The 18,926-nt window shown below is 42.5% G+C and overlaps 1 protein-coding gene across 1 annotated transcript; it reads right to left on the bottom strand.

The window, feature by feature from the left end:
• Positions 1 to 10,207: 10,207 nt before the first annotated feature.
• LOC129833287 (cytoglobin-1-like) lies at positions 10,208 to 18,199 on the bottom strand. The gene is made up of 3 exons (XM_055897758.1): positions 17,860 to 18,199; positions 11,264 to 11,495; positions 10,208 to 11,163 (listed from the first exon to the last, which is right to left on the bottom strand). Exons 1-3 carry the CDS (start codon positions 18,000 to 18,002, stop codon positions 11,005 to 11,007), a joined length of 534 nt encoding a protein of 177 aa, XP_055753733.1. The 5' UTR covers positions 18,003 to 18,199; the 3' UTR covers positions 10,208 to 11,004.
• Between the last annotated feature and the right edge of the window lie 727 nt (positions 18,200 to 18,926).

Below are 18,926 nucleotides of genomic sequence, written 5' to 3'. Positions count from 1 at the left end.
TAACAACTTTCCCCCTTGACCACTTCCCCAGCACTCAAAGGCCCTTTCAGATGTCTCCACTCCAGGCCTTACTCTGAGGAGGCTTGTAGAAGATGGAGGGACCTCTAACCACCGCTTCACGTTTTTTGGGTTGTTCATGGTTGTTGTAACAGCGACTGTTCCATTTATCTCTAGTGGGTATTGCCATCCCTTTGTAGTTTTGAGGGAGGTGGGGAGATCAGAGGTAATGAAAGTCTGCTATACCCTCTCCCAAAGTCTGCATTTGCAAACTATTTATTCAGGAACATCTTGTTATTGTCATGAAGCTGGTGTTATTAGCAAAGATAATATTGTGTTGCCTGTAACACCATAGGTGTTTTCCTTTGGCTTCTTCTTGTTTTTTTTGTTTTTTTTACCCAATTTTCTCCCCAATTTCGTGGTATCTATTTGGTAGTTAGGGTCTTTTCCCATCGCTGCAACTCCCGTGTGGACTTTGGAGAGGCGAAGGTCGAGAGCCGTGCGTCTTCCAAAACCTGACTCGTTTGGCTTCTTTATGGACCTTTTTCAAGGTCCTTCAACCAATTTGTGGGGTCATTTGCCAGTCTAATGATTTGATAGTAACCACTGTCATGTTGACGCCTGGTGAGATTGGAAGTGAATAACACAAGGCTGTTGTGTCAGCAGCAGAGCTATATTTACCTGCTCACGTTTGTGATCAGTATTTTATCCTTATGAGGTCAAATGACATCTTCCTAGGCATCTACTTAATTCTTCTTGTTTGGAGTGGTTAAAAAACAAGCATGAACAGATTCAATATCTCAGACTGTGTATGTTACATGTTGAAGGGTCTCTTATAAGTGGTAATACAGTAACGGTCATCATGCAGTACATACAATGCAACATTTGGGAGTAGGTATCCTACAACAAGGGAAAATTAAAACCAAGGCCATAAAAATATGTACAAACTAAATAATTTTTTTCCAATCTCTTTATTTGATCAGGTGGGGAGAGCAAAGAACAGACATCATTTTTGCTTTAGAGAGAAGAAGCAGGTTGTAAGATGACATGTCAAAGGAAAGTCGATTCTGTAACAAACCGTCCTACCAGTAACCACCATCATAACCAAGCTCTGACTCAAGGCAGACGTTTACTAAGGTGACACCTAGCTGCTTTTAAAAATGTAAAGTAAAGTTGGAGCGGTGTTTTGAACATAGGCAGACTAGTAACACACCTCTTTCTGACTGTTGCTCCTTCAATGGGACCAACGGGATGCTAAAGGTGTAGGGAAAGAGGTGATTCATTGCAGGCTTTCTTTCACCACATAGCAATGCATTGTGACTGGAGAGGGTTGACAGAGGGGTACAAAACAGATGCCTCTTTCCATTGCGCTTTAGATTGAGTAGCCATGGCACACACATCTTCACTACAAGACATTTATGTTCTCTGACATTTGGTCAAATATTTATGGGTTCAAGCGATTCATTTTAAACATATTGCTTATCCATAGCTCCTTGTTTCAGTCAAAAACAATATTTAGGTCACTTTAGGAATGTGAAAGATTACCAAAAACATCCTACCATTTAAAGTGCAGAATTTTAAAGTTCTGCCTCTTCTTTAAAAGCCATTATAATTTACTCAATGGACACAAATCTGTATAGCCCTATTTGCTCAAAGACAAAAAATGACAATCAAAGAAAACTACTGTTTTTTGAGGCACGGAACACTTTCCAACAGTTTTACATTGACCATTGGCCTTCTTTAAGCCTTAAGAAAACGTCCAACTCTACAAAACAAGAAACCCACAATAAACCAAGATGTTGTTCTGTAGATTCAGCTCCACCAAGATGTGATTGGTTGAGGTTTCATTCCCAGAAATGGAATTCTCCTGCCTCAAGAAGGAGGAGGGAGGCCTCCTGGGACTGTCCTCTGCCGAAATAACATTAGAGGGATCTGCAGGACAGATGGGGGATTGAAGATGTGATAAAAAAAGATCCTTGTTGTGCTGGCCTGCCCTGGCTTGTTATTAATTCCGGATGCTTTTCCCGTGGCAATGCACAGTCTCTGAACACTGGAGAGACAATGGCGCCAGCTGCATCAATTCCAGATGACTGAGATGGAGCTGCTGCTGTTGTCTGTAACATACCCATTTTGGGGTTTAGGTTATAGAATGTTTGCCTGTCAAACTAGACTGAAAAAATACCCAAAGCACAGGAGTTAACATGTTAGCAAGGAGCTTCAATCAGCAGTGGTACATTCAGAGGTGGAAAACTACACAATTGTCATACTTGAGTAAAAGTAAAAATACATAAAATTCCTTATATTAAGCCAGAGGCACACTCCGCCACTCAGACATAATTTACAAACGAAGCATTTGTGTTTAGTGAGTCTGCCAGATCAGAGGCAGGGACGTTCTCTTGATAAGTCTGTGAATTGGACCATTTTCCTGTACCGCTAAGCATTCAAATTGTAACGAGTTCTTTTGGGTGTCAAGGAAAATGTATGGAGTAAAAAGTGTACTATTTTCTTTAGGAATGTAGTAAAGTAAAAGTTGTCAAATATAAATAGTAAAGTAAAATACAGATACCCTCAAACTCCTTAAGTAGTACTTTAAAGTATTTTTACTTACTGTAAGTACTTACTGTAAGTACCGCATGAAAAAGTACTACTGAATTATTACACAAAACCTATTCGTGCAGTAGTGACTATGTAGAGACTTGTAAGGATTGTGTAGATGATGCACTACTCAAGATACACAAGTAGTGTTTTGTAGTGTTCAGCATGAAAACAGTAGTGATTACAGTAGTAATCAGGTTGAGCTTTTTACTACATGATGCATGTAGTAAATATGTAGTTAAAATTCTACAGCTTTTCTACACAGGCTTTTCAATAGTAATCAGGTATAGGTTTTACTACTTGATGTTGGTAGGAAATAAGTCATTTCAACACGATTGCCAGATTACACAGGCTTTTCTCAACCGCAGATGAAGGCAAAACAGGAAGTAGTTGGTTGTTGTTGGCTAGCTACTGTTTTTGACAATTCCGAATGTAATCATCTTCCATCCTTCATCATCCTGTCTTTCATAGCCTTTATGCTGCCACCATCTGTAAGTTTAACTCTTGTTTATGTTTTCTGAATAGTTTCATGTTGTTGTTTAGCAGTTTATATAAACTTTTTACCTCAACAAAAAGATTGCTAGCCAAAACGGTGTTGTGTTTAGCCTAGTTGTTTGCTAGCCCCATTGGAATGTAGCTTTGTAGCCTCTGTTTTCGTCATGCTAGCTAATAAGTATGTGTGCTTGTATGCAAATGTTTTTCTGTGTTGTCTTATATGACCTCTGATTGCAAATAATTGATAATGGCTTATATTTTGTTGTCTCTGGTGCTTGTCTTTATTTTCTAAAAGATTACGTGATGGAGAAACATGGCTGCAACAAAAAAGAGAATCTGAAGATAGTTAAAAACCTTTTAAGGATCGGACCCTTTTTTCTCAATTTTCACCTTAAATGACATACCCAAATCTAACTGCCTGTAGTTCAGGCCCTGAAGCAAGGATATGCATATTCTTGATACCATCTGAAAGGAAAGACTTTGAAGTTTGTGGAAATGTGAAGGGAATATAGGAGAATATAACACTTTAGATCTGGTACCATCATCTTTGAAATGCAAGAGAAAGGCAATAATGTATTATTCCATCCCAGGTGCAATTTAGATTTTGGTCACTAGATGGCAGCAGTGTATGTGCAACGTTTTGGACTGATCCAAGGAACCATTGCATTATGTTACATTTTTGGATCAAGACTGCCCAAATGTGCCTAATTTGTTTATTAATAACTTTTCAAGTTCAAAACTGTGCACTCTCCTCAAACAATAGTGTGGCATTATTTCACTGTAATCGCTACTGTAAATTGGACTGTGCAGTTAGATTAACAAGAATGTAAGCCTTCTGCCAAAATCAGATATGTCTATGTCCTGGGAAATGTTCCTGTTACTTACAACCTCATGCTAATCGCATTAACGTACGTTAGCTCAACCGTCCCATGGGGGACCCACTGATCCTGAAGAAGTCAAAGCTGAATGAAGACAAGGCCTCAAAGGGATTAACAAAAGTGTAAATATGTAATTTAATCAGTGGCGATTCGTCATTCAGGGCATTTTTTGAGCACCACACTTTTAGGTAAAATAAATAAATGTACAGTATATAAAAAAAATTGGTGGGGCTTGCCTGTTTGCATATTATTTTGGAATTAATACGTGTTACATATCAGTTTGCAAACAATGTAAAAAAAAATATATCATTGAGTTAATAAAGCCGCATACAAACATGGTCTCTTTTTTGTTTTCATGAGTAAGGTAGCTTCAAAATGCAGGTGTTTCAGCCTAGCTCAGTGCTCTCTGTGGTGGTGGGGCAAGCCAGCAGAAAATAGCGTTTCAGCGTGATTGGCTCAGTGTTCTGTCACTCATGGGGACACTACATCACTGCCAAGTCTAAGGGCAGAGCTAGAAAATTATATCCCCTTGGGTGCTACCATAGAGTTACATTAGAAGTGCCCATCCAAGAAGGCTCAAGGTCATTGGCCACAGGTAAAATGATTTCAAATCACGCTTTATGTACAGTAGTTTTGAATGGACTGATCATGTCAACATCATACTTCCAAAATCTTTGCTAGCAGTCATCATCATGGATCAAGTTGATAATCTACTGGCAAATCCTTTTTAATCCTTGTCATATGAAGAGAAATAGTAAAGATAAAACATATCAGTGCTCATCGGCCATTGGACATAAACATTACACAACAAGTTGGAAATCACGAATTCAAAAACGAGTGGTTTGGAAGGAATCAGTGACAGTGGCTAACTGCAAGCATTGCAAAGCAATCCCCGGCCTGCTATTCAGTGGAGTAGCTGTGTGGTCACAGAACTTGTTCTCAACTGGCCTACCTGGTTAAATCATATATTTTTTAAAAATCTGGGATTAAGGGGCTCTTTTACAAGTTTAAAATGATAAACATTCAACCTTGGCCATGCTGTCAATGAAGCATGATTTGTGCCGCGCTCAAAACAACTGTTAACTCAGAACTGCGAAGTCTTGAACTCACTGATGTCAAGTTAACTGGGAAGTCGGGAATAAACGAGATCCGACTGGGAAAATAAGTTTTGAACGGCCATCCAACTCGGAATTGTAAATCCGGCCTTTTTCTAGAGCTATGACCTGAAGATCAATGTCGTCATCATGATTCTACCTTGTTTTTTACAGAGTCCCCAGTTGTTTTGAAAGCACCATAAATCCAGAGAATGCCAGACTTTGATGACAAAATTTGCCCACGAAGGACCGCCGTGCCCACCTTCCTGTTCAAGTGAGCACAACACAACAAGGTGAGCCCAAAAGATATTGTATGCTGCTGCATAAATGATGTAATATGCCAGGGAGATATTTATACTGTAGCTAAGAAAGTAATACTAAGTGTATGTTGTGTAGTAAGATGTTAGTAGCCCATGTGCCTCACCCTAATAATTTGGTCTATTTACCCCTCTTAATTTCTTCTACTTCGTTGTGCACATGTAGCCTATAACCTGTTTTAGAGAAATGTAATCATTGAATAATGTAAGAGCTTTCATTGTCTGCTTATATGCCCCCCTTATTTATCCTACGGTTCTGATTTGGGGTACAGGGAGAACACTGTAAGAACGGCCCATGTTCTGAATTCTGTTCCTGTACATTTCAAAAGTGCAAAACAAATAGTTATATTGACTAGGTCTGTCCTAGCTCGCTCATTAATGTCTTAATCAAAATTACGGATTGCCTCTAATCCGCTTGTTGTCCCCTTATGCCATTGTTTGTACATCTTAATTGTCATTAGAAACCACATTTGGAAGTCAATCATATCAGCTATGGCAAGTCAGCCATATCAGCTATGTTGTTCTAAAAGGCAGTAAATGAGGCTGAATTAACTGTTTCGCTGTGAGACTAAGCTCCGCTGATAGCCAGGTGTGGCAGTGGTAAGATGTTGGGACTGCTGTTGAGACAGCTTTATATAGGCCGTTTGTGGGCACTGTTTGTTTCAGTGCAATTAATGTATTGTTTAGTGTTGTGTAATGGCTTTGCTGGCATGTATCCCACTTTTTTTTCAGTAGTGATCAGTAGTGACATAACACTTCACACACAAATGGCAGTAGTTATTCATTAGGGATTGAGTAGGCATAGAGCAGTAATGTGAAGGCATTACATAGTTATTCAATAGTGAACATGTAGGAATTGTGTCGGTATGTGTAGGTATTAAAGGATCGTACCCTTTTTTTCAATTTTCGCCTAAAATGGCATACACAAATCTAACTGCCTGTAGCTCAGGCCCTGAAGCAAGGATATGCATATTCTTGGTACCATTTGAAAGGAAACACTTTGAAATTTGTGGAAATGTGAAAGGAATGTAGGAGAATATAACACAATAGATCTGGTACAAGATAATACAGAGGAAAACCAACCATTATTTTGTATTTGTTTTGTACCACCATCTTTAAAATGCAAGAGAAAGGCCAAAATGTATTATTCCAGCCCAGGTGCAATTTAGATTTTGGCCACTAGATGGCAGCAGTGTATGTGCAAAGTTTTAGACGGATCCAATGAACCATTGCATTTCTATTAAAATGTTTGTATTAAGACTGCCCAAATGTGCCTAATTTGTTTATTAATAACTTTTCATGTTCAACATTGTGCACTCTCCTCAAACAATAGCATGGTATTATTTCACTGTAATAGCTACTGTAAATTGGACTGTGCAGTTAGATTAACAAGAATGTAAGCTTTCTGCCAGTATCAGATATGTCTATGTCCTGGGAAATGTTCTTGTTACTTACAACCTCATGCTAATCGCATTAGCCTATGTTAGCTCAACCGTCCCGTGGAAGGGACACCGATCCCGAAGAAGTTTTTAAGTAGCAGATACCCAAAAGCTCAGTAGTCATCAAGGAAGAATTATGTATTGACTTGAATAGGAAATATGTAGTGTTCACCAGTAGTGAAACGTCTCAATGCATCACTCATTACTACTTAAATTACTATATAAATCACTACTGGTTTACTACACATCTAAATAGCAATCAAGTAGTAAAACCAGTAGGTTTTGTGTAGATCTCAGGTAGTAGTAATGAGTAGTAATCCAGTAGTACTTCTCCATTTCTGGTGTTTAAGTTTGAGACATAGAATGCAGCCATTGAGAACTCACCAGATGTGTAACCATCAAGGTGAAGACCTGTCTTCAGTTCGTGTCTGGAAGAAAAGAGAGAAAAGAGGGTGCATAAAAGCTTACATGCGGGGGGGCATTAATCATTTAGGGAGATATCATGCTATGAATAAATGAATAAACTCACGTCTCTTCATTTGAAAAGACCCACCTCAGATCTGAGAGCTTCTACGCACAGGAAGGGTGAAAGTTCACACTAATACAATAAAGCCTATTTCATTCATCCTGAGTCTTTTGTGTGTCCCTTTATTGACCCATATTTATGAGGCCCTGCACGACTCCATTGAACTGGTAGGCTTGGGGAGGTAATGCATTTATAATAACCTTCCTCTGAGCTGATGAATTGTTGTTCTGCCACTAAATCATTTAGTGGGAGCAGCGTAGTGGTGAGTACTTGAAAGCTTAATGTGGAACGGGCATACATCTTCTCACTTCATGCATCTCTACTTCTGCCACATGTTCAATTTTCCCTCCCTCTCTCTTCCCCTCCTCCTCTTGCATTCCTTTCCACATCTTGAAATATCAGACAGCATTCAGTTCTGTGGCTACTTGTTATTTTACTTTTATGTACCATGTAAACTGTAGACTAGAGCTACGTCTGCTGTGAGGGTTGTTATTTCTTAGGGTCCACTCCATTGCTCTTCATGTAGGGCACCTCATTGGCATCATCAACATTGTGCCTGAAATGGGAGATGAGGGACATTCATCAATCCAGTGTTGTTGATGTTAGCACATATTGAAGCTTCATTACAATTCTTGACTTGTCAGTAAGACTGATAAAACTATGGATCCTAATTTGATATAATCACATAATGAATATTTGTCCATGCTTTTGAGCTTGATATGTTGCTGCAGCCACATGACATTATGTGCTGTTGCCATGTGAGTCGTCATGCAGGGCCAGGGGGGCTGAGAGGATTGCACTTAGAGTCAATTAGCAGCCCTCTGCTCAAGAGCTCAGATGCATTTTTGAGCTCAGATGCAAGAGCTCAAGAGCTCAGATGCATCCCTACATTAGCTGCAATTTTGTTAATATATAGCCACTCTGTCCGGGACACTCAAATTAGTATGATATGTTGTGTTTTGTGGTTACATAAGACAGAAGGTTATTTAAGGAGGGAGGTATAACATGAACGTCTACCAACCCAAAGGTTGCGTGTTCGAATTTCATCATGGACAACTTTAGCATTTTAGGTAATTAACAACTTTGCAACTACTTAGCACCACAAATTATAATACATACCATACCAAACGTAGCATATCATACTAATGTGAGTGTCAAAGATTTTTTCTTTACTATGTTACGTCTATCCCTGAGTCCAGGTTGCAGCTGCAGCGCTAACCTGGAAACTTTCCACTTGATGTTCGATCAAGATTGTGTATGATTTGAGGAAGACAAGCCATGACTTTCAGGATACTTTCAGTGATATAGCATAATTTATCTAGCATTTAGATGATTACCCCTTAGAGTAATCACATTTTGATCAATGTTTGATTTCATGTTTGATTGGTAATTAGATATCTGTTCAAATAATTTACATTCAGTGCTATTGGGATATTTGCTGTAATTTTCCATGAAGGACATGAGAACACTTACAAACAGTACACAAATTCCATGGCAGTATCAAAATACACAACCGTTAACAGTTCTGATGCACTGTGTGACATAACACCGTGATGCAAGAGGTAAGTACAAAGCAACCAAAAACTATTAAAAAAAATATATATATCGAACCAACCAAGATACATTTCACAAAATCTGTCAACCTTACCTGTACATGTGACCAGATACATGTGGCTCTGTGTATTATCAACTAGGTTTTCCCTCAAGAAGTGAACGTGACCAGAGCAAGAGGGAGAGGATGATAAAGAGTAAAAATAAGAGTACTTACGGTTCGACTCGGTTTGAGAACTTTCTGTATAGGATGACAGCAATAGTGGTGAGGACCATCGTAGTGGTGCACATGGTCCTATCACATGTATCCCGTTTTGGGACTGCAGCTGGGTTAGAACACTGGGACCATTCCTCCCATTGAGGGAGAGTAGAATGATTCCTGTGGCTCTCAAGCTAGTGGCAAGATTAGCCTGTGGGATTAGCTCAGATCAGGTGAAGGCCCTGTTGCAAGGGCAGGAGGTAAACAGAAAGTAGTGTTTGTGGTCTGAGCTCAACCTTTTAATCCTCCATCGCCACTAGTGTAGCTTTACAGGGGCGCTATGTACTGTGGCCATTCATGTGGTGTGGGTTGAACTAGCGCTGCAGGGCTGTTATGGACCTTGATTTTGCTGTAGTAGCATACTCTCATGCTTAAAGTCATAATGAGTGTTTTGTCTTTATTGTGTAATGTCTCAGGGCTTTGATAGAGTAGAGCGTGTAGCCTATATTAAACAAAGAATGCATGCACTTGTAGGCTACTAGAATTCTTGAGTTTACTTGAACTTGATCTTGTGTAAAATCATTTATATAATGAAAACCTAGATTAAGCCTTCATCTTGGGGACAAAGCACAGCTGTCTTAATGTTTGTGTGTGTTCATGTCATTGTTTTCATTATCAGATTCGGCATATATGTAAATAACATATCACTAGTAGTTCTATTGCACCTTCATAGAAGTCATTAAGTAATCCAGACTCATTATACTAATGTATTGTTACTGCACCTTCTATTGTGTAATGATATCTATATACAGTAGGTTGGTATGGGGGAGCACATACGGTACACAAGTCTTTATTGATGCTGGTGTGAAAGGCAACGTGTGCACTTGTGTTCCCACAACAATCAATGATGTGCAGGGAGAGGTGGCTGGATTCAGAACTGAGCAATTCTCTCTGAGTGTCTGGTGAAATGGGAGGTATAAATAACTTTAGGCCTCCTGCTAATCCACCTATCGTTAGGACTGCTGACTCACAGGGAGTAGGCCACAGCAGGAGGAAAGAGCGTGCTAATACCTCACAGTGAAAAACAAGGGATTAAGAATAATATGCATGTCATAATTTCATTATAGATATAATCATTGTTTTGCTTTATTATGTTATTATGCAGATACAGGCATTGATACAAAAAACATTTACATTGCTTAAATGTGGACACCACACCTCACAAGTTATTTCTCATTTTGTGAGACAGTGAAGTGGATCTGATTCTGAAGGGTGACTGATTCTGAAATACAATATACTGCCCAGGAAACACCAGCAAAGCATCACATGAAATGAACAAAGATCTTGATGTCAGTGTCAGGGATAAAGAAAGGCACAACCCAGGTTAACAACTGAGTGATTAGCAGAAGACATACTCTCCCCTGTATATCTGTTTTTGGTGTAAAGATAAAAACATGTGTATGAGAGTGTACGTTTAGACTGTCTCTATGACATAATACAGTTCTTATGTCTGCCCATCCTCAATCTTCAACATAATCTCATGGCAGTGTACCTGAAGAGACATCCACGATTCTATCAGTCTGTGTAGGGCTTATGCTCTACCTCAAACATAAACGCATACACACATATGGCCATTCACACACATTCCAACCAAAGTCAGCACAAACCACCACCCCATCATTCATAAGAGAGTCCATCAGAAGAACACACCCCACAGTGGGGCATAGGAAAGATACAGGGAGGGAGCCATGATGATACATAGGAAGATTTTTTGAGCTCTGGAAAGATACATTTTTTCCCCTGAATGGTCAGACGTAGATCGTCCTCCTCTTAAGCCAAGTTCCAGTAGTAGTCAGTCTCCGGGAGTCCACAGTAGTCACTGACGGTTACTTTGACCCAGACAGACAGATGGTTCACACAACAGAGCTGGAGGCCCAGCCCACCTCCTCATACACACCTTTCACATGCCAGTAGACGGCATCCAGCAGTTTGGTCCAAGCCCCTGCCACCTCTGGAGTGATGTAATCAGGAAAGTCTTCAACCAGCACCTCCAGAATCACCCCACACAGGATCTGAGAAAGAGAGAGAGGGAAATGGAATGAGTGATACATTTGCTTTGGTGTGCCTGTGGATAATGGTAATGTGAAAACATACTGCCTGGTTCTTCCTCACCTTAAAGTAGACAGGCTCCACCTTGTGTCTGAGTGCATGGGCCTTGCCCAGCAGCTTCAGAACAGACACAATCTTGTCCCCGTCATGGAGGTTCTCCACCAGGGTGTTGATGGCGTTCATCACCCTGCGTGAGTGCTTCCTGAGCTGGGCACTCCTCTCCAGCTCCTCAGGGTCCTCAACTTGTTGGAACTGGCTAAAGTACTGCTTGGAGGAGGGGAAGTTCACAAAGAGCCTGTAGAAGAAAGGAGGTGCATTACTTGGCCCAGTGAGATATTATAAGTAAACATAGTTGGAGCGTGTTGACACAGCTGCAGAGCATGTTTTCCCTTTTAATGTTTAACCACTTTCCAGGTTCTGTACAGGTTATGCTTCATTTACTCAACCATGGCCTGAGCACAAGCATGTGCTATTCAAATACAAGATAACTCTGTTGATAAAAACATAAATTTCTTCTAGCTGATAAGGCAGAAGAAATGTTTATCAGTTTACAAAAAAACTGAGTGAAGAAAAAAAAAAAGCACAATTATATCATGTACCACAGTATCACAGTATCACACCCAGCCTGTGATATACAGTATCACACCCAGCCTGTCATCGTGCTACAGGTCTGTGTACATCCTGGCATCTCGGTGGCTACTGCTATGTTCTCCTAGGTCTAGGAGACCTGTTGGTCCAGGCGATTGATTTATTTGGAAAAATATGCACTGGGTACAACCTAGGCGATAACACGGTATAGCGATTCCACTTGTTTCCAATGTGGTCCCTGATGTCTGGTCTCAGTGGCTGACAGTGACTGTATACAAGCTGCACAGCTCTCCCCTAAAACTCACAAAGCTGGTGTTTCATCTCCATGTCTGGCCATAGGATTAGCAGACCAACAGTGAAGTGCGCTAATGAAATTGAGATGGTTAGTTGGTTGCTTGTGTAATTACACACTGAAATAAACGGTCAGAATGGCTGTGTGTACTCAGGCAGCAGTGACTTCATCTGCTGCTTCCCCCTCACTGTGTTACTGTCGGGGTTGGAGACAATTAGCTCTACATCATAGGGATATACCATATGGTTGGTTTGGACGGATGCACCTACACCCACACTCATGTTCAACATTGGTGTGCTACAGTATTTGTGTATTCCTGTCAGCTCTTGTAAACACCCAAACAATGTATTAGGATAAGACATATTCCTTACGTACCACACATCTGATTCTCTACCATATAAAAACAGAATAACTCAAATTCCAATGATGACATAGGGTTTCTTTGTGGCATAAACTGGTTTGAACACTGGAGACCACATTGTGAAAGAGAATAGTATTGAGCAATAAACTACAGCCTACAGTGACCAGGACAGATACAATACAGCTGTCTGTGTGTATCTGTTCCAGATGTCCCATACCTCTATCCTTTTAAAACCCACAACAGAAAATGGAAGCTTTATGGGGAAGCCATTGTGCTTCGATGAAAGCACATGGCTTCCACTACCCTCACCTGTGAAATCAAGTGTTGGGAGGATGTCACGCCCTGGCCATAGAGAGGCTTTTATTCTCTATTTTGGTTAGGCCAGGGTGTGACTAGGGTGGGCATTCTAGTTTCTTTATTTTTATGTTTTCTATCTCTTTGTGTTTGGCCGGGTGTGGTTCTCAATCAGAGGCATCTGTCTATTGTTGTCTCTGATTGGGAATCATACTTAGGCAGCCTTTTCTCACCTGTGTTTTGTGGGTAGTTGTTTTCTGTATAGTTTAGTTACCTTACAGAACTGTTCGTTTTTCTCTTTGTTATTTTTGTTCAAGTGTTCTGATTAAATAAAATATCATGAACATCTACCACGCTGCGCTTTGGTCCAGTCATTTCCAGGAAGAGGAACGTGACAGAACTACCCACCACCAGCAGCGTGGTAAGGAGGAGCAGCGTTTTTCGGACTCATGGACTTGGGAGAAAATCCTGGACGGTAAAGGACCCTGGGCAAAGGCTGGGGAATATCGCAGCCCAAAGGAGGAAATAAAGGCAGCGAGGGAGGAGCGGCGGTGATATGAGGAGGCAAGTCATCGAAGCAGGCACGAGAGGCAGCCCCCCAAAAGCACACGGGGAGATTGGCGGAGTCAGGCTATAGATCTGAGCCAACTTCCCGTGCTTACCGCGGGGAGCGAGTGAACGGGCAGGCACCGTGTTATGCGGGTAAGCGCACCGTGTCTCCGTTGCGCATGCACAGCCCGGTGCGCTCGGAGCCAGCTCTCCGTAAGTACCACAATAGAGTGGGCATCCAGCCAGGGCGGATTGTGACAGCTCAGCGCTCTTGGTCTCCGGTGTGCCGTTTCGGCACAGGGTATCCTGCGCCGGCTCTGCGCACTGTGTCTCCGGTGCGCTGTGACTGCTCAGTGCGTCCTATGCCTGCGCTCCGCCCGTGCCGGGCTAAAGTGGGCATTCAGCCAAGAGGAGAGGTGCAAGTGTTAAGCACCAGAACTCCAGTGCTCCCCCACAGCCCGGTCCATCCAGTGCCTCCTCCAAGGACCAGGCCTCCAGTAGGTCTCCCCAGTCTGGTTCATCCTGTGCCTCCTCCAAGGACCAGGCCCCCAGTAAGTCTCCCCAGCCTGGTTCATCCTGTGCCTCCTCCAAGGACCAGGCCTCCAGTAGGTCTCCCCAGCCTGGTTCATGCTGTGCCTCCTCCAAGGACCAGGCCTCCAGCGACGGTCCCCAGTCCAGAGCCTCCAGCGACGATCCCCAGTCCGGAGCCTCCAGCGACGGTCCCCAGTCCGGAGCCTCCAACGACGGCCTCCAGTCCAGGGCCGCAACGAGGGTCCCCAGTCCGGGGCCCGCAACGAGGGTCCCCGCACCAGAGGCGCCACCAAAGTGGGGGGAGCCAGAGGCGGAGGGGGTTCTACGTCCCGCACCAGAGCCGCCGCCGTAAAGGAAGCCCACCCGGACCCTCCCCTTTAGAGTCAGGTTTTGCGGCCAGAGTCCGCACCTTTGGGGGGGGGGGGGGGGGGTACTGTCACGTCCTGGCCATAGAGAGGCTTTTATTCTCTATTTTGGTTAGGCCAGGATGTGACTAGGGTGGGCATTCTAGTTTCTTTATTTCTGTTTTCTATCTCTTTGTGTTTGGCCGGGTGTGGTTCTCAATCAGAGGCAGCTGTCTATCGTTGTCTTTGATTGGGACTCATACTTAGGTAGCCTTTTCCCACCTGTGTTTTGTGGGTAGTTGTTTTCTGTATAGTTACCTTACAGAACTGTTTGTTTTTCTCTTTGTTATTTTTGTTCAAGTGTTCTGATTAAATAAAATATCATGAACTCGTACCACGCTGCGCTTTGGTCCAGTCATTTCCAGGAAGAGGAACGTGACAGAGGAAGCAGACAAGGAAGACAGAGGAGCGGGTATCTCATTATCTTCTGCATAAAATGGAGGGTCTATGCAATGATATTCATTTGTAAAGCCAGATCCTCTGTTTCACTCATAAGTACTGAAGACAGTGGTGTTTAATCTCATCCTTGACCTATGGTGGCTGCATATAAATATCCTCATTAGTGTTTTATAATCATCAGTCTGTTAATCCTACTCTACTCTGGGATAGAGCGGATTTCTGAGATAGTTGCATGGCTGTTCTAAAAGTGACATACTGAGTGGAAATTGTATAGGTATTTGATAAATGCAAATACAACTACATATGGATACCCTGGATTGTGTTACAATGAGATGCATCCGTAGCCGGATACAACACTTTCAGAGAGCTATGGGTATTTCACATTGGATATTTTAATTATTGAGAGAGCTAAATTAACCAACCATAGCTTTTAGTATTAAACTGACAGAGAGAGCAGTTGAGGTTTCAGGTTTGACATTATAATTGAACATGCCTTCAAATCTCCAAAGATGCCAAAGATTCAAAGACAGCTAAAGTTTGCTCCTTGTAAGTGCTCCATGTCACCATGTAATACTACAGGCATTTGGAATGCCTCAGAGCAATTTGAGGCTTAAGATGTTTTAAGTACCGGTATTCAAGTATTGAATCAAATGAAAGCATTGCAATTTATGACCCAGATTATGTCCTTTTAACTATTTAACTAACTATTTAGCAGTTTTATGGCTTATGGTGGAAGCTGTTCAGGGTCATGCTGGTTCCAGAATTGGTGCATTGGTACCGCTTGTCGTGCAGTAGCAGAGAGAACAGTCTATGACTTTGGTGGCTGGAGTCTTAGACAATTTTTATGGCCTTCCTTTGACACAGCCTAGTATAGAGGTACTGGATGGCAGGGAGCTCGGCACCAGTGATGTACTTGGCTGTCCGCACTACCTTCTGTAGTGCCTTGCGGTCAGATGCGAAGTAGTTGCCATACCAAGTGGTGTGCAGCCAGTCAAGATGCTCAAAATGGTGTGATGTCGGCGAACTACATGATGGTGTTGGAGTCGTGCACAGCCACGCAGTCATGGGTGAACAGGGAGTACAGGAGGGGACTAAGCACGCAACCCTGAGGGTCCCTGTGTTGAGAGTCAGTGTGGCGGATGTGTTGTTGCCTGCCCTCACCACCTGGGGATGTCCCGGCAGGAAGTCAAGGACCCAGTTGCAGAGGTAGGTGTTCAGTCCCAGGGTCCTTAGCTTAGTGATGAGCTTGGAGGGCACTATGGTATTGAACGCTGAGCTATAGTAAATGAACAGCATTCTAAAGTAGGTGTTCCTTTTGTCCAAGTGGGAAAGGGCAATAGAGGTTGCGTCATCTGTGTATCTGTTGGGGAGGTATGCAAATTTGAGTCGGTGGTCTGGTGGTCTGCTAGAAACATGTAGGTATTACAGACTGTTTCAGGGAGAGGTTCAAAATGTCAGTGAAGACACTTTCCAGCTGGTCAGCACTTGCGCTGAGTACACGTCCTGGTAATCCGTCTTGCGGCCTTGTGAATGTTAACCTGTTGAAAGTTTTTACTCACATCGGCTACGGAGAGAGTGATCACACTGTTGTCTGGAACAGCTGGTGCTCTCAGTCATGGTTCAGTGTTGCTTGCCTTGAAGCGAGCATTGAAGGCAATTAGCTTGTCTGGTGGGCTTGCGTCACTGGGCAGCTCGTGGCTGGGTTTCCCTTTGTAATCTGTGATAGTTTGCAAACCCTGCCACCTCCGACGAGCAACAGAGCCGGTGTAGTAGGATTCGTAAGCGGCAGCTGTAGCCTTTAGCTCAGTGCGGATATTGCCTGTAATCCAGAGACTGATGTGAAAAACTCCTCAATGTCATCGGATGAGTCCTGGAACATATTCCAGTCTGTGCTAGTGAAACAGTTCTGTAGCTTTGAAAACAATACAAATTATAATAAAGATCTGCTCGTAGAAATGAGGTAAGATGGATTTCAATATTCCTGCCTCAAAATAACCAGCCACTAGGAGCCTCTGGATGTGCATTTTCTAGTTTGCTTATGGCCCTATACAGCTCGTTGAGTGCGGTCTTAGTGCCAGCATCGGTTTGTGGTGGTAAATAGAAGTCTACGAAAAATATAAATGAAAACTCTTGGTACGCAGCTATTGACTCATGAGGGGCAATGCTGTCTCATGGTGCAAACATCCCCACTACAAAGGCCTTGCTCATCACAAATGGTCACAGAGGTTAGCAACTGCTTGTCTGCTATAATATATATACAGTAAGTCATGGACGGTAGTATACCCAAAGCTATCTGCCTTTTAATGGTTTGATACAGTATAATGACCTCCTGTCCACTATGTAATGATGAATGGAGGGAGTGTCCCTGATCACTGATCTTCATGGGGCTCAATGAGAGATTAGACAGAGACGGGTTGTGAGGGTTCAGTGAGTCAGGTCAGAAATCCCTGGTCTGCAGATATGTGAAACATGATCTGCCCTCAGAGAGGGAGCACCTGCAGAGCCAAATATGTCAGATTGGAATAAGCAGCAAAATGGATTGAGCTGCACGCTTTCCCCTCTGATTCTGCCAACTGATAGGAAGGGAGCCAATTTCAGATGCAGTAGCTCAGATATGAATGATGGCGCTCTCTCTAACAGACTGAGAGCATGCAAGTCAAGTCAATCGTCATGTTACAATCTTCACACGTTAAAATAACTTTCCGTTCCCTTCACTTATAGTGGGGATCATGCAAGGGTCATGGAGAGATTGTAATCTAGGTTGCAAGAACATTGTGATTTATTACACTCAACTATTGCAACACGATTTGGTAAAACAACTATTGAGCAAGATAAGGAGCCATGTGCAATTGCCATATTGGCAATGTAATAATTAAGGAGAAGCAAACTTTAGCCTAGTTCTAAATCTGCCTTGGTTGAGGCCCTGAACATCCCTATGATAACAAGATGCTGCTGAGAGTTTTGCTCCCTGTGGTGACAGAAGCTGTTGCCACTGGTCAGGGGACTGTAATCACCAGCTCAGTTTGTGTGTGAGTGTGTGTGTGTGTGCACCAAGAACAATATGTGTGTGCTGTGTTGAAACAGTCAGCATTCAATAAGTTACAGCTCTTCTGTCATCAGCCCTCCACAACTCCCCAAATGGAAATGAGTGCACCTAGGCAAGTTTTTCAGTGTCTTTAGACTGACAATTTCAAGATGTTATAGGCAAGAAAAAAGGAAAGAGAGTATAGGTAAAGTTTACCTGATGAGAATGGCCACCCCGACATCATCACAGTTCTGGTAGACTTTGGCCCAGGTGTCCTTGATCATCTCTCTCTCTGAGTCACAGAGTGGTTCTAGGCGCTCCAGGCGATCTGCCTTTACCTCTCCCTGCTGCCTCTCCATCCAGGAGTCCTATAGTGCTGCAGGAGTGGTGTGTTGTAGACAGGTGATAAGAGTCCCCAAGAACACAACACCCACACAGTTCCCTTTGTTTACACAGTCTCTCTCGTTCAAACAATCACCTTTTTAATTACCCTTCTCTTGCTGAGAGACCCTCTCTCAACCTTTTCTGAGTGAGTGAATGAGGAACACACTAAAAAGCGAGAGGAAGAGAGCGCACACAGAGTGAGGAGGAGCCACACACCTCTCTCTCTCTCCCCCTCCCCCTCTCTCTTTCTCTCCCCTCTCCCTCGCCACCCAATTTGGTACTTGCCTATTTTCTGTTTTGTGTGTTCATCAAATCAAATTGTATTGGTCACATACACATGTTCAGCAGATGTTATTGTGGGCGTAGCGAAATGCTTCATGTTTGTGTGTGAGTGAGTGTGTGTGTGTGTGTGTGTGTATTGGAGGGGATATTGAGAGGAAAAGCATTCAGATTTTTCAAGAGTAACATGTGAAAAAAAGTTAACAGCTATAGGGCATTGTCAAAATGATCTGCATTAGACAAAATGTTATGTTTGCTCTCATATGAACACAGATAAATGGCATTGCTCAAAAGATTAAGGTACGCTAGAAATGGAGCAGTCTTTTGTTGGTTTTAGTTTTCCTCCATAAAAAAGGAAAGATCATATCAGTAACTAGAATGTTGTCCACAGGTACACTCCCTGAAGTATCAAGTTACACATTTACAAACCTCGACATTTCATGGCCAGTTTACTGTTGGCAGTGTTATCTCCAGACATGTCTCGTTATGAATTCACTTTCATCCTCCTTATTCTTTTGAGATTGTGTTTTGACATTGGTGTAGAAGTGACCTTATTATCTCACAATCTCCTTCTTTCCGTTCTTGTGGTTTGGTAATAATAGATACAGTAACAAGATACT

The sequence above is a fragment of the Salvelinus fontinalis genome, chromosome 34 (genome assembly GCF_029448725.1).
Source record: "Salvelinus fontinalis isolate EN_2023a chromosome 34, ASM2944872v1, whole genome shotgun sequence".
NCBI classification, from domain to species: Eukaryota; Metazoa; Chordata; class Actinopteri; order Salmoniformes; family Salmonidae; genus Salvelinus; species Salvelinus fontinalis.
Note: the sequence above shows the minus strand (reverse complement) of the source record. Positions and strands in the feature narration are given on the sequence as shown.